The sequence below is a fragment of the Lynx canadensis genome, chromosome B1 (genome assembly GCF_007474595.2).
Source record: "Lynx canadensis isolate LIC74 chromosome B1, mLynCan4.pri.v2, whole genome shotgun sequence".
NCBI lineage: Eukaryota > Metazoa > Chordata > Mammalia > Carnivora > Felidae > Lynx > Lynx canadensis.
The window spans coordinates 105,346,490-105,361,593 of NC_044306.2; the positions used below are offsets into that span (position 1 = coordinate 105,346,490).

At 40.6% G+C, this 15,104-nt stretch overlaps 1 protein-coding gene across 2 annotated transcripts in view; it reads right to left on the reverse strand.

The window, feature by feature from the left end:
• SYNPO2 (synaptopodin 2) overlaps positions 1-15,104 on the reverse strand; it is a 166,294-nt gene that overhangs the window by 18,977 nt on the left and 132,213 nt on the right. Inside the window, exons 3-4 of one of the 2 annotated variants that reach the window (XM_030313164.1) lie at positions 12,955-13,766; positions 8,325-10,507 (exon numbers count right to left, since the gene is read on the reverse strand). In XM_030313164.1, coding sequence (XP_030169024.1) covers positions 8,325-10,507; positions 12,955-13,766 — 2,995 coding nt within the window. Of the gene's footprint in view, positions 1-3,832; positions 10,508-12,954; positions 13,767-15,104 lie in introns of those variants that run through there. The other variant, XM_030313163.1, reaches the window with a different exon arrangement.

The window sequence follows — 15,104 nt, forward strand, 5'->3', positions numbered from 1 at the left end:
TCCACACTTACCCACTACAAGCTGTGCCTCTGTATGCTTGCTGTTTGTATGCACTGTCCCACGTAATCATCGGTGAATTTCATTTAAGGACTGGTTACCTTTTGCATCTCCTAAATCAAACCATGCCTTTTTAATGAAAAAACTGGGAGAAATGTTTTTCTGCATTGTTGTTATTAAAATTTGAGAGATTTCTCTTCATCGCTATTCTTTTTTCCCTTTATTTACCTGGTATAAATTTACACAGCCCTAGTAAAATATGACACTATTTGGCTGGAAGTGGGTGTTTGAGGAGTTTGGTCTAGTGCATATCTGTTCAATGGTGACTAGAAAAATGTTAGACTTCCCCCTGCCAGTTATTGCATTATAAGCAAATAAGATAGGCCAGCAGAAATAACTATAAAAACTATAAAAAACTATAGCTTTTCCCCTCCCTTCGTACCTGCTTACAAGTGTCTATCGTTTGGGGCTACCAAACTCTTAAGAAGTCCTTTTAATATTTCTAACTTTGATTTAGAAGATTTAAAGTAATTTTTGGGTTAGTTCTGAGACAGGTAAAGCTTATTGCTCTGATGGACAATTCGTTTTATCTGTGACCATTGTCTTGGGATCAAGAGAGGTAATGTAGCCTTGTGTTTAGAGAATGGCTCTGGTGCTTGATTGTTTGGTCTTCAGGCTTATCCCTACCTCCTTAGACAAGTTCCTTAAGTTTTCTTTACCCCAGTTTCTCATCTGTAAAGTGGAATGATCACAGTATCTACTTTATAGTCATTTTGTGATGACTAAAAAGTCACCATTTGTTAAGTGTTTAGAATGGCAGCCAGTGTATTAGAAGCCCTTGTAATTATCATCCTGTTAATGGCTCTATGATCTTAAATTAAGGCAGTGAAGCTCTACAAATATAATGAGGGGGGTTTTACAATAAAATCAGAAGTTCACATCTTCTCTCCTTGAGGTTGGTGATGGGAATGTTCAAACCCATGTTTGGAATCCATTACACTAGTTTCTCAGGAGATGTTTTCAAAATAACAATGAGATATAGGTGAAGAAAAAAAAGCTACTGGAAAAAACATAAGGTGTAACAATGTCCTTGCTGAGAAGTCTTTGACAGAAATACTGTTGAGAAATCCTCCATTGAGGACACTGTGGCAGGAAAGGTTTGCTGTCTCATGCATATCCAGGATAGACAAGCCAGAAGAGACTTCATGCAATTCTAAGTTTCCAGTGATGATTATTTTTTAGATTATAGTTTGAAACACTGGAAGCTTGTGACCCTCTCATCATTATTCTGTTTAGAATTATTCTTGTTGATACGTCTCAGTTATTATTGCTTTAATAGCAAGCCAAGCTGGGTGCTGATTCACTATTTAATAAGGACGTTCCCTGAATTACACTTAGTCAAAATGGCATGAAGCCTAGGAGGGCACTTCCTTTTATGTAAAGACTTTGTGCTTTATTTTTTTAAGTGACATTCCTTCCAGTCTCAGCCCATAAATATCACCTATTCATCCTGAAATAAGAAAATGAAAGAATTTGGGTAACTAGTACAAAATCACCGTAAAATCCATCTTTTTAAATTATTAAACAGGTGCTTCTTTTTTCAGAGACTGTTCTTCACTTTCAACATACTATCATAGCATCTGATTTTATGAGCAATCTTGGTAAGGGGGTCCTTTCTAATGTCATTCAACATGGTCAAAGTCACCTATAAAGCCTCTACAGAGTAGCTCTTGCTAGTTTGGGGAGCACACAATTTACAGGTCTCAGGGAATGGTATTCTGGGGTCTAATGAGATGGTGAACACTATGTGGTACTGAAGGGAGGGTCCAGGCTTGGATCTCAGACAAATGTCTAGTTCCAACCCTATCCTACTACTTATAAGCTTCGTGATTGTTGGACAAGTTTTTTAGCCTCTCTGAGCTTCAGACACCTACACCTCATCTGTAAATTGGGAGTAATACCTTCCTTTCAGGGTCATTCTGAAGAGTGAATGAAATCACACTGTAATTGTTTGGGAGTGCAAGTTCACATTGACTCCAGAGTCCACTATGTAACACTGTGTGATCTTGGACAAGTTCTTTAGCTTCTTTATGCCTCTGAATCCCAACTCTAATTTATAAACTGGGAATAATGATAGTATTAATTTCATAAGGACTACTGATTCAGAGATAATCTTTGGTGATTGCTGGTGGGGGGCAAAGGGGGACATGGTTGAAATGGTGAGGTGGTCAAAAGGTATAAACTTTCAGGTTTAAAATAAGTACGCCTTGAGAATATAATGTACAGCATGGTGACTACAGTTAATAATGCTATATTATATATTTGAAAGTTGCTAAGAGAGTAGATCTTAAAAATTCTCATCATAAGAAAAAAAATTTATAACCGTGTGGTGATGGCTGTTAACTAGACTTATTGTGGTGATCATTTCACAATAAATACAAATATTAAGTCATTATATTGTACAGCTGAAACTAATATAATGCTATATGTCAATTATATGTCAATAAAAGAAAAGAGATAATCTATGAAAGTTATTTGGCGCAATTCAGGGCCCAAAGCTTGTGCTCAGTTAATGTTAGCTATTGTCATAACTTACAGAAAGTATTTAACACAGTTCTTGGCACACAGTAGAAACTTAATACATGAAGCCACCTCCTGTCTTTTCCTCAGGTCTCACAAGGTTGTCTAAATGACTGCCACAGCTTCCATCCCCATCCGTATAATCCTGCTTTAGATCATAATACTTGACCCAGGGCCTTTGGGTGGTTTTGAAAACAGATTTGTCCACCAAATAAAGATATCAAAGATTCTCTGACTTCTACAATGTCCTCTCAAGGGGCACCTGGGTGGCTCAGTTGGTTAAGCATCTGACTCTTGATTTCAGCTCAGGTCATGATCTCACAGTTTGTGAGTTTGAGCCCTACATCAGTCTCTGAGCTGTCAGTGCACAGCCTGCCTGAGATTCTCTCTCTCCCTCTCTCTCTCTGCCCCTTCCCCCAGTCCCCCATGCGCACGTTTTCTCTCAAAATAAATAAACATTTAAAAATAAGTAAATAAAATAAAATAAAATGTCATAGCCAGCTGGATGATGGCAGGGTCTATACCCAATCCAATACTTTCCTTTTTGATATTTATTCCCAAGAAGAAAAATTGTCTCCGTTTATATTCCTAGATTATGCATTTCTTTTCAACTTTGAGCTAGTGTCAATCCTTTGCTTTTTGTTTTGTTTTTCCATGAACAAATCATTAATAGTTAATGAGGAGCTCAAGAAATAGAGGCTGTGAAAGCAAGATTCCTCCATGGCACATATGAATGTTATTATGCTTCTGACTATTATTACACTTATTGAGGAATGAAGATAGGCTGGAAAGTATGTCCTTATGACTATTTTTATTAGGGACCCTGAATGTATATTTCACCAGTCACAAAGCACACATAATTTAGATAAACATATCAAGGATGATGTAACAGGGGTAAAAGAAATTCTATGTATCAATAACAAAAAATTATTTAAACTATAGGCCCTGTATAAGCCTAACTTTCTTTATACTTGAGATATACTTCATTAACCAGCAAATCTCATATAAAATCAAGAGTCTGAGAAATGTCTCACAGGATTTGATATTTTCAAATTAAATTTTTTTCATTCAATTGCCTCTGAGTAGGTAGCTCTGTGATTTCCAAATGCCAAATGGTAATTTAGTGTAGACATACATATACCATAGAAACATATTAATTTTTAAAAAGTTAAGAAATTGGCTGTACCTGATAACATCAAGGAAAGGATAGGTTTGATTTGGGGGCTCCTCCTGAAGGCTGGTTTTTATTGGCTTGTTACTCCATAGAATAGCCTAAAATTTTTGTACTTTTTTTTTTTTTTTTTTTTTAACCATAGAGGAAGAAACGGAGGCTGGCCTCTTTTAGTGATTTTGCCTGGTGTTTGGGTCCTGTGGGAATTTGCTAGTTTGCTTTATGGCCTTTAGCCAACCCTGGTGGGAAGTCTAGAGAAGAATTCAATTCTGCTTTTTCCCAGAATACTTGTTGACGAATTCAGCAGCACTGAAGTGTTACATGAGTCTTTGTGTCCCCCAGAGTCCAGTGATAAGGGGACATGAGACCAGTGAGGGTCAGTGTGTCAGAGAATATAATGTTGGTTCTTAGAATTTACATATTTTTCTCATGAACTTTTAGCAATTTTTAAAACAAACTCAACAACTCTGATTTTAGGAGGGAATGAGCACACAACCCACTGCCTCCCTTTGGAAGCATTTTAAGCATTTAGCTTTTCAGAAAACAATCACTTCTTTTTGATAACCATGACTTCAAATACCCTTCCTGCCAGGCCGGCTGTGACTCATAAACAGCAGTGGGTTTCAGGAACTCACCCTTAGAATACGGGTGCTTGCGGCTTCTCAACTCTATGACTGGATAAAATGATACACAGCAAGGGCTTTTGTCTGAAAGATTAAATCCACACTCAGACAGTAACAGCCATGTGTCTTCTGGGCTCTTAAGAGGCCTCCCTGTGAAAGTGCCATGGAGTCCTAGTGTTTGATACGCCTGTCAGCAGCCAAACGACCTTCAAAGTTCTTTAACCTAGTGGCTGTAAATAGGACAATGGTCCCACATTTGCTAGGCCACACCCTTTAAATGTGGATCATTTGTTTTTGACATCTCAGATGTGACTCTTGCTGCCAGGCTAGAATTTAGGCTTTGTGATAACACTCAGCTGCCCATGAAGAAGCCCATTTCTTGAAAGGGGTCAGCACTACCTAAAAGAATTTTGACCCCAGCTTGCTTGAAAGAACTATTTGTGACTCGGATCAGTTTTCCTATAATTAAATGAATTGGTTCTTATGAAGATTAAATGAGATACATGTTATCATCAACAGTCATGCTAGATATATTTTGAAATACAAAGTTTTACATGCTCCAGAATGACAATCCAAATGTGACTCATGACACATATGCCTAAAAACTTATGCTTTCTACTATCAATGAATAGTCAAAATGTGGAAAACAGTGTGATTCTTCCTCTCTCACAACAGAATGTGTTTATTCTTGAAATATGAGAAATAAAATTGGAAATGTTTTAAGATTGAAGTGGCAATGCTCAGATCCCCAATCTTACCAGTTCTGTGACTCAGTCTACCCCCTATAAGACAGGAATCTGCCATATTTAGATTTACATACACCTTTCTTCCTGGAGTACCTAGTGCCGTGCAGACTCATTGCACAACAGTCAGGAAGAGAGGTTTGAGACATTATTAAGGGGAAACTCATGCTAAAAAATTGCATAAGGTCCTGCAATAAGTCAGTGACTGTGACTACATTTTATTTTATATTCCGGTGCCTGTAAACTTCGCAGTGGGTTCTTTGGGATAAGATACATAAGGCACCTAACATAACACAGACACTCAGGAAATGATCATTGCTATCGTGGTGACGAAGAAAACTTGACTTCACAAGCACTCTGCTTGGAAGTTAAGCTAACAAAGGACAGAGGAAAAGGCAAGGTGCTAAAACCTAAACAAAACCTGCCTCCTCATACCTCACGACCAAGCAGTCAAACATCTGCTACCACAACAGAGCCAACAACACCCAGATCATACAAAGGGTTCCCAACGGGAGGGAAGCTGAGGTCATGAGTTCTAAGCCTCCCACCTGCCACACTGACATCATTCCCATAACTGCAACCTGAAAGGTGGCACATACAGCTTATTGGGCATGCAAGTTCCCAGGAGGCTCTCTGATTGAGGACAAGTGGCAAAGGGAATCCCTCTTACTCCAGGGAGCTGGCTTGGTCCCTTTCCCTCCCACTGCCCCCATCTCATTGTGTGGTCACACTCTGCAGATACAGTCTGGGAGGATTCCCACCCCTCCTCCATAATGTAGGACCATCTGATTCAAGATGAGACCTATGTTTCCAATTCCCAAAGTTGTGGATGTTTGACTGCATGCCTGGCATGTTTCTGAGAAGCCTTTTGGGAACCCTATGACACTCCCAGTCATGCTAGTGGTGTGTTTAGTCATCAACTCCAAATAGTGGCTCTGCTAAGATTGCCACCTGTCCTACAGGAAATGGACTGAAAACACTTCTCATTCCTACATACCACAAACCCCTGGACAACTGGGAATACTTGTGGGTCATTACCATCCTAGGCCATATTTGAACTGGTGATCTCAAATTAACTACCTTGTGTTGCATTATCTTTCCTCTACTTCATGCCATTCTTTAAATGCTATGTCAAGAATGCAAAGTTATAAAAACGATCTTTCCTGCTTCACCTCAAGAAGCCTTTTTTGTTGTTGTTCTATTAGAAAAGAATGCAAAATGCACAGCATTTAACAGACTTCCTTTGCAGGGAACAAGTAATACTAAACAATAGTGTTATATAATGGATAGATTGCTTTTTCCTTTACCCTGTACTAATCTTCCTAATTGATTTCCCAAAAAGGCAAATGAGAGACCAAGCTACATCCTGTGGTTGAAACCTCTAGGTAAACTGCCCCCAAAGGCAATGGAAGATTTCCCAGAAAAAAAAAGCAGAAGAAACAGCCCCATTGCCCTGTTGCTGACTTAATTCTTTTTTGTGTGTTCTTAGAGTTTTACAATGGGCAGCTTGCAGTTTTACAACGTACAGAGAAATGAATATGCTCACAAAAAGAAATTCGGATGTTTTGGGAACAATAGAAGAGACATAGCAGAGAAGTGACTTAGGTCAGAATAGCTCATCAGGGAAGATTATTTTTTAAAACATGTACATTAAACAGATAAAGAAGAAAGTAATATTTTAATAGGATAGTGAAAAATATAGCAGATTGACAGTGACAGCAGTAAAAGAACAGGAATACAGATATTTTCAGAGGATTAAATTGGTACCGTGTACCCTCAAACCAGGCAAGATGTTTGTTATAAGAGGTCTCTAAACAGATCTCCTGTATTGAGTAGATGGTTTTCCTTGAAGCTGTCAAAAATGCTTTATGGTTCTCTACATTAATTCATGTTGAATATTTTCCATGGTTGGTCAGACTTGGACTTAAAATAGACATGAGAAAGGTCTTCAGGTTTACTGTCAGTAACATTATTAACTTCATAGCCAGCTGGATGACGGCATGGTCTGTGACCAATCCAATTTACAAGGTAACCTTGCCTGAATCCTCCTGGTCCATCAAATATAAATAACAAAGTGAAGGTGCGAGAATAGAATTGCAAGGAACAGTGGGAGAAGCAGTAGTCAGAAAGCAAAACAAACACAAGGAAAAACAATCTGTGAGGTCACTCAGAAATTAATCATTGTGTGTTCTCACCCTACGGCCTCCACACATAGGGGGTTCCTCGTGCTTCACAATCAGCCCCTGTAGTCAGTAACCTTTCATGCCTCAGTGATGTGCTTTCCCAAGGGAAAAATAAGAGTCATGTGTACCTTTATCTGCAGCCTGTTCACCCTTTTATACATTATTCTTTTATACTGTACCCTACCACTTGCCTCAGCTGAGGAAAACAAACTTACACTTTCATGGGCAATTGGAGATATATACATACTCAGTTTCTTAAGTAAACTGGGAAGAGAAGATAGAAATCCGTCTCTAAGGATAATTATCCCTCTTGCCCTATCTCATTTACCTTAAAGAAGTCTTCTGAAACGAGTTAATACAGGTAAAACATCTGGCAAAGAACCTAATACAAAATAAGTGCTCAGTAATTACTGACACCCTCTTTCTTACCCTTCTTACTAAACTATATACATTTCAACAACCCCCAGAAGTACCTTCTCTGCAATATCAAACAGGTGGCTGAGGTTGACAGACCAGAGCTGATCCCTGTCCTCAGTAAATTTCTTATCCCTTAACACTAGTAATAGAGATAAAGCACTACTTAAAAAGGAAATCTCAGCCAATACATGTTATATTTTCACTATACTTGAACCTTTTCACCACAGGAGCACAGCTGTTACACTACATAAAGGCTGTGTGCAAGGTTTGATAACACTGATCACTGTCTTTCTCGTGACTAAAGCATAAATCCTAAGTATCCTGCTTACTTAATATAATGGCACATGTCTATTTTGGGGTGCTCCCATATTTTTTAAGTGTGCAAAGAAGATAAATATGTTTTAAGTCAATCTGAGTTAGATTTTTGACTCATTAAAAATATTATGCTCCTTGGACCCAGATTGGGAAGTGACATCTGAAATTAAGTAAGTTGAGGACTTGCTAGGCATTCTCGGGGACTCAAGTAACACTGCAAACAATTTGTTTCAAGCAAAGTGGACACTCAGCTTCGGCTACAAGATCACTCTTCCGCAATAGATGGTTTCCACACCTGAACTGTGACACCACTTTTCTTGGCTGAGAACTTCGGCCTTGGTGCCACAAAATAAGATGTAGAGGCTGATTCTTGCTTTGGAGAGGTGGGAATGCCCATGGGCACTGGCGACGCACTGACGGGCGAGGTGGCCTCTGCAAAGAAGGGATGCTGAGAGCTATATGCTGGGACTGAGTACACAGATGAGGCCTGTGCATTAGTGGGCGAGCCAGCATTCACTGGCCGGGGGGGAAGAGCTTGCTTCATGGCTGGCATCGAATTGACCTTGATGGATGACTTTTGGAGGAGGCCATCCTTTGCATCTGGAGGTTGGAAAGTAAACAAGGATGCATTTAGCTGGTATGGTTGGTGCTTCATGACGTCCAAAGCATTGAGGGGTTTTTTGCCCTTTTTCTTGCTTGTCTTGGAGGCCTGTGGGGCTGATGACTGAGACTTGACAGCGGCCAGAGGGTAGGAGGGGGAGTGGATAGGATTGTAGGCCACAGGAGGAGGTGCTCGGACGTTGGAGGAGTACTTCCATCCGGCCGGTAGAGAGGGAGTGGGAGACTGGGCGCGAGCCGCATGGGCCTGCACGGTGTCTGAATCCACCACGTACTTCTCCATCCTCGACTGCCTTTTAGCAAAGAGCTGGGCTCCTTTCCCGCTCATTCCCGGAAGCTCATTGGATGGTCCCACTGCACCAGCATGAGCGGCGTTTACTGTCGGTGCGGGAGCCGTTGGCTTCGGTGTGTAGTTCGGACTGGCCACTGCTGCCTGTGGTCCTTTGAAGGGACCAGCCAGGGTCAGAGCACTCGTGGGCCGGGCAGGAGCGTAGGAAGGCTGGGCTATTTTGATGGAGGAGACAACGGTGCCCTGCGATGGGTTGGACGTGGGGAAGGCAGGAGGTTGGCTTGGAGCCATTCCTGGGGACCAGACCGGAGAAACTGGAGTTACTGGTTGGGAGGACGAGGACTTGACTGCAGGTTTCGGAGCGACAGGAGGCGGAGTCTTTTGTTTGGCAGAGGAGCTCTGCATGAAATTACAAGCCTCTGCTCCTAAACTGAGGTAGTCTTCTTCGGGTCCGGAATCGCCTCCAGCTCCAGCTCCCTTTTTGCCTTCTGAATTTTGAAGAAGTGACAAGAGTTCAGGATTCGGGTTCACCTTGGGCTCTTTAAAAGTGAACATGGGTTTTGTCGTGCTCCTCCTTTTGGCCTCCTGCAATATTCCGGTTCTTTTTGCAGGCACAGCGATCCTTTCATCCCGGGAAGCTATCCGCTCAGATGAATCGTAAAAGGCTGGCTGGGACCACGGGGCAGGCTGGGGCCACGGAGGAGGCTGCGCTGGGCCAGCTGTGGGACTCGACACTGCTCTGGGGAAGCCCTCAGGTGGAGGTGTGACCGCAGAATAAGGTGGAGGCGCAGGGAAGTCCGCGATGGGACTCGTCATATTCCGGGTTGGGGAGAAGGGGGCTGCAGGCTGGCTCACAGACCCCGGGAAGGGTTTGGCTGTTCTGTTCATAGGGACCGTCCTCTGGGCCTCTGCCGTTTCGGACACCCCACTGAAGCCATTCTGTTGGGGCCCATGGCCAAGACCATGGCTCACCTCGATGTAGCTTCTGCTCACTGAGCTCTGCACTTTCACAGACTCTTCTTCCTTCCTCTGGTAAGAAGCCATGGTTCTCAGGCTGTCTGTCTGGGCAGCATCTGGCTCTCTGCCTGGCACTCCTCCCATCCTCTCCTCCTCTCTTTGGGCTGTGATTTGATCCATTCGCTCCCTCCTCTTGGCAAACATGAGGGCACCCTTGCCCGTGGTGTCTGGCAGCATCTCCATCTTGTCCCCTCTGTTCAGTTTCTTCTCGATGTCCACTAGTCCAGAATCCCAGTCAAAGTTCACAACTTGTGCACTGTCGTCAATGTCAGACAATAACTCTTCATCCACCTCTGATTCACTCGTGCCCAGAAATGCTACTTCACAGTTGTCTTCTTTGTCTCCTTCTTCCTCCTCGTCTGCCTCTCGCTCAAGCTCACCGGTGCCGTAGCTGACTAGGGTGTATTTCTTGGCCCGCCTACGACGCTTCTTAAACATCAACACCCCCTTGGAGTTGGGGTTGGGGGCGTCGGTTAGAAGGAGGGCAATGCTTTTGCATTTAGATTTTGCTTCTTTCACCTGCTTTTCTGATAGGCTTTCACTTCTCCTGAGCCCTAGGGAATGTACAAAAATTATAGTGAGTTGGTGAATTCCAAGAAGCCCTCAGAGCAACCCAGAAGTCAACTCTCCTGGGGAAAAGTGAATATGAAAAAAACATGCTTACAATTAGCCACTGAGTTCTGAAACAATCTAACTAATTTCTCTCTCTTATTTATTTCAAAATGTATACTTTTATGATGACATGCGATGATATATGTAACTACACAATGGTCTGTTTCACTTGCTCATATAAATACATCTTTACGTATACTGACTAGAATATACGTAGCATATGGATCTTTATACTTGGACAATAAACGCTGGCTACTAAATGTCAGTTAAGAGGATGTAATCCAAACTAAAAAGGAAATAATTTAAGGACATAATATTTTCTGTAAAACAAGTTAAGACATACCTTGTACTTCCATATTTAAAAAATAAAATGTCAATATAAAACTGGTTTCAAGCATTTTTAAAACAGGGGTGGGGAGGCAAGAAACTTTTATTTACCTAAGTGTTTTAATGTAATGAATTTAAATATTTAAGTTTTCTTCTTCTTCTTCTTCTTCTTTTTTTTTTTTTAACTTTGACATCTCCCCCAGAGTCTTTGTATTCATGAAGGCTGGATTAATATAAGTTCAAAAAACAGAATGAATAATAATTGAAGGCATTGAGTCAATAATTGCTAATAATTCAGAACACTGGCTCATTGTGAATACATCTAAGAAATTTAAGCTAAAAAGCTGTCTAGATAAATTTGTTTGAAAAATTATTGCTATTTTGGAAATCCAACACTACTTTAGTGGCAACAAGAATAAGTGTAAATCTTGGGGAAATTTAAAAACTATGTGACTGGTGACCCTTAACTGCGGGGAAAAGCTGATGCGGGAATTAAATCATTTAAAATGAGAGTTTGATGGTTTTAAAGTAACAAACATTTATATACAAATTTTTAATTTTATCATTATGGTTACAAAAATAAATTGGTGGAAAATTAACTTATAGCATCAGTTAATTGTCATCATGTATATAATGATAAGGAGCATGATTCACAAGTAAGTTCTGAATTCTTTAAAATAGTTACATGGAAATTTCAGGAAAACCTGTTGAATATTTTATGAGTAAAAATTAGCTTTTTTTTGTCACTGGAAAATATAAGACTCAGTGATTCATTTTTTAAAAATAGAATAGAATCAGAGTGAACAGTTTTATGACAAAGTTACAGATATTCCCTGGCAATCAAATTTTATTTGGAGAAAGTAGTAGAAAGTGTGATCATTCCTAAATGTAATTCCTCTTTCTGAGTGGTGTTACACAACTTACTACTGAATTGACAGTCACAGTTGCACGGTTGTTGCTAAAACTTCACTGTCAACATGTAAAGTATGTGAATGCTGCCTTAATACACTTGTCTGATAGGCTACAAATGTGAAGATGCATACAGATGCTTCAAGTACAAGGACGATTAACAGGACTTGCCAATAAAGCTACAAATGGTTATGCTAAAAATATGCTTTGAAAGGAATAACGATAGGTTAGGAGATTTCGTATGCTACTTTGAATAACTGAGTTCATTACCATTGTGTGTCACTCATACATTCAAGTGCCTTTGCCGGTCAGCCTTTACCTCCTCAAATGGAATTCCAAAATTTGTTTAAAAAAGAGAGGGAGAGAAAAGAAAATAATAAAAATCATAAAACCTAACTGCCATTCTTATCCTCATTCTCCTTCTGGTGATCACTCCCCTGGGTAAAACAAAACACCGTCAACAGCCTTGAATTTAAATATATTCTGTGTTTGGGGGCATTTAAATGCCTCCACATGGCCCTGGAGAATGACTTCTGTGTCTAGAAGGTAGATGAAATGCTGTGCAGTCGAATGAAGACCTACAAAACGGAGAGGCTCATGTAACTGCTCAGTACTCCACATGTCCTTGTCCATCAAACTCACTTCTGCAAGCATCATCAAGCTGCACAATGATTTTTTTCAAAATGAGGATCTGCTTTTAATATCAGTGGTGGAGCCTGCATTTTAAAGACATCTCTCAGAAGCAGACTCCACGGTTTTTGACATTTAAACTCAGAGTCCACAATGACTTCAAATACTCCCCTGTGACATTTTACCTGAAATATTACAACATTCTGAGACAAATCAAAGGGACACATTTAACAACATTATTTTCTTTAGCAGCTCCTGTGCCTTTGGGGATAAAAGAAACTGCATTAAATAGCATTTAAATCTACTACTAACTTCACACTTAGTGCCTCCATTTCAGAAATTGGTATTCTCCACAGTTTCACATTTGTTATTCTGTGCATTAATAATTTTTTCAAATCACAAGGAGACATGAGAAAAATCTTAAAAAAAAAAAAAAAATCCATGCAAGGGAAGCAGCAGCAAAAAGCCTTAAGCTCCCAAGCCCCTTCCGATAGCCCAGCAGTGGCCCCAGAGAAGGACTTACGTGCGTGACGCGCTCTGTGCTTGTGAGGTCTGCTGTGATCCCTTTCCAAGCGTGGATCTTCTCCCTGCTCTGTGCCTTCTGATGAGACTGCAAAGGATACCAGAGAAGGAGGTGCTTCTGACTGCCCTCCTTCCACTGGAGAATCCACACACCCCTTTCCTGCCTGAAGCCTGCACCCTTCCGTCTTCTGCCTGTCCAAGCAGTCGAGTATCACTTCCACTCGGGGCAGCCCCTTGTCTCCTGCTTCATTTCCCTGGATCACTTTTAACTCTTTGCCACTGGAGATCTGGATTATCTTGCTGGACCTCAGAGAAGGCTCCCCTTTCTCATTCGTGGGGACCGAATTTATGTGGACAATCCTGTCGTGTTGTAAATAAGGATCTGGGTCAGGAGACTTAGATTTTTCAGCTCCCAGGAGAGCCACCACGGGGACATTTGTGCCCTTGTGTCTCTCTTGTGAAAGGGACAGTTGTAACTCAACCACCGGGCCTGGCTGCCCAGCTTCTGCCTTCTCCCTTAAGATAACCTCCTCTGCTAGGCGTCCTCTTTGGGAGTCGGGCATGTAGGGAGCCACATGGTAGCTCAGGCCTGTTTCTTCTTTTATGCTCTCAGAAAAACCAGGACCACTCCCTTGGTCCTCAGTTAGAGGAACTCCACTCTTGATCGAGGCAACATAGAACTCTCTGTGCCGGTTCTTTGTGGCTGGTCGAATCTGCAGAGTGGTACTTTCCACGCACCGCTCATGGGTGGGATGCTCAGGGTTTTTGTTTTCAGTTTCAGAGATGGAAGTCTCATTTACTCCACTGGATGGTCTGCACACAGAAAAATCAGTCCAGATGGTTAAACTGGAGTGTGTTACACCTGCCAAAGAACTTCCCAACACTTTTATGATACATGATACCGTCAAAATATTTCCTCCTAAATGTCAACTGCAACATATTTGAAAGCAGAAGTTGGCAACATGTTTATCTTATTACTTAAGGATCTTCCAAATAAACTTTTCTTTAAAGCAAAGCCAAAATGCTTACAAAAGATTATGGAACCTAAATCCATCCTAAATTCAGCTTTTATTTTTTAAAAGCACAGGTTATAGCTTCATGGATGTCCTTTATCTGTAACTATTTGTGTGTTTTCAAATAACCATGTTTGTTCTAATATGACAAAGCATTTCAATGTCTTACTGACTAAGTTTAGGTCTGAACACTATGTCACATAAACATATTCAGCAGCTTCAGAACAATATTAATATACACATAATTCAAGTAATCCTTTTAGAGGCTGTGCTTTCCTGAAAGGAATGAAATAGAAGCTGTTTTTCAAACTCCAGTGAGCATGTGTTTTGTAATAAGTGGACCCCAGCCCAGTACTCTTGTGTAAAGAGAAATCCTTTCCATGCTGCAATGAATCATTGAGTCATGGAGTATTTATAATCGGAGATGTCTCCCCTTCTCCTGTTTGAACCTGTGTCTTGGAGCATTTCCTTGTAGGATCTCTGAAATCAAACTGTTCTTTATCTCTCAGCTAAGAAGTCCAGAGCTGCTCACCACAATCCTTTGATTCTGACCTTAACCATTCTCAGTTGGTTTTGCAAACCTAGGTTTGCAAGAAGCAATGCCAGTTTAAGAGTCAAATGACTTCTTGCTAAAACTCAAAATTCTAACGGCTTTTAGAAGAGAAGCATCATTTACAGAATAGCTGTAGGTGATGCCTTCATGTCTCACATTTGTAAGTTCAAAAAAAAAAAACAAGCAAAAAACAGCAGTGTCTATCTCTGCCCCTTTTGTCTTCCCTCAAAATGCACCCTGATTAATGCCAAGTCATCACTTGAAGGGAGTGAACCCCTACTCAAGGGGCTACCCAAAGGAATATATCTTAGAATCTATCTGATAGAATTTCTAATGTTCAAAACAATTGCTCCTAACCTTGCTTTTGACTGCACTTAGTAAAACAAAACTGAACAAAACAATAAAAAACCAACAATCAAGTGAAATGAAGTTTTCTCTAAGGAAGTAATCTGTAAAGTTTCCCAGTAATTAAAAAAAAAATTATAATATAGCATTTTAAAAACATGGTGATAGCAAATTAGATCTTTCTTATATAGGAAATGATGAATACACTCCATGCAACTAAATTTGATGGTACCACAAGGT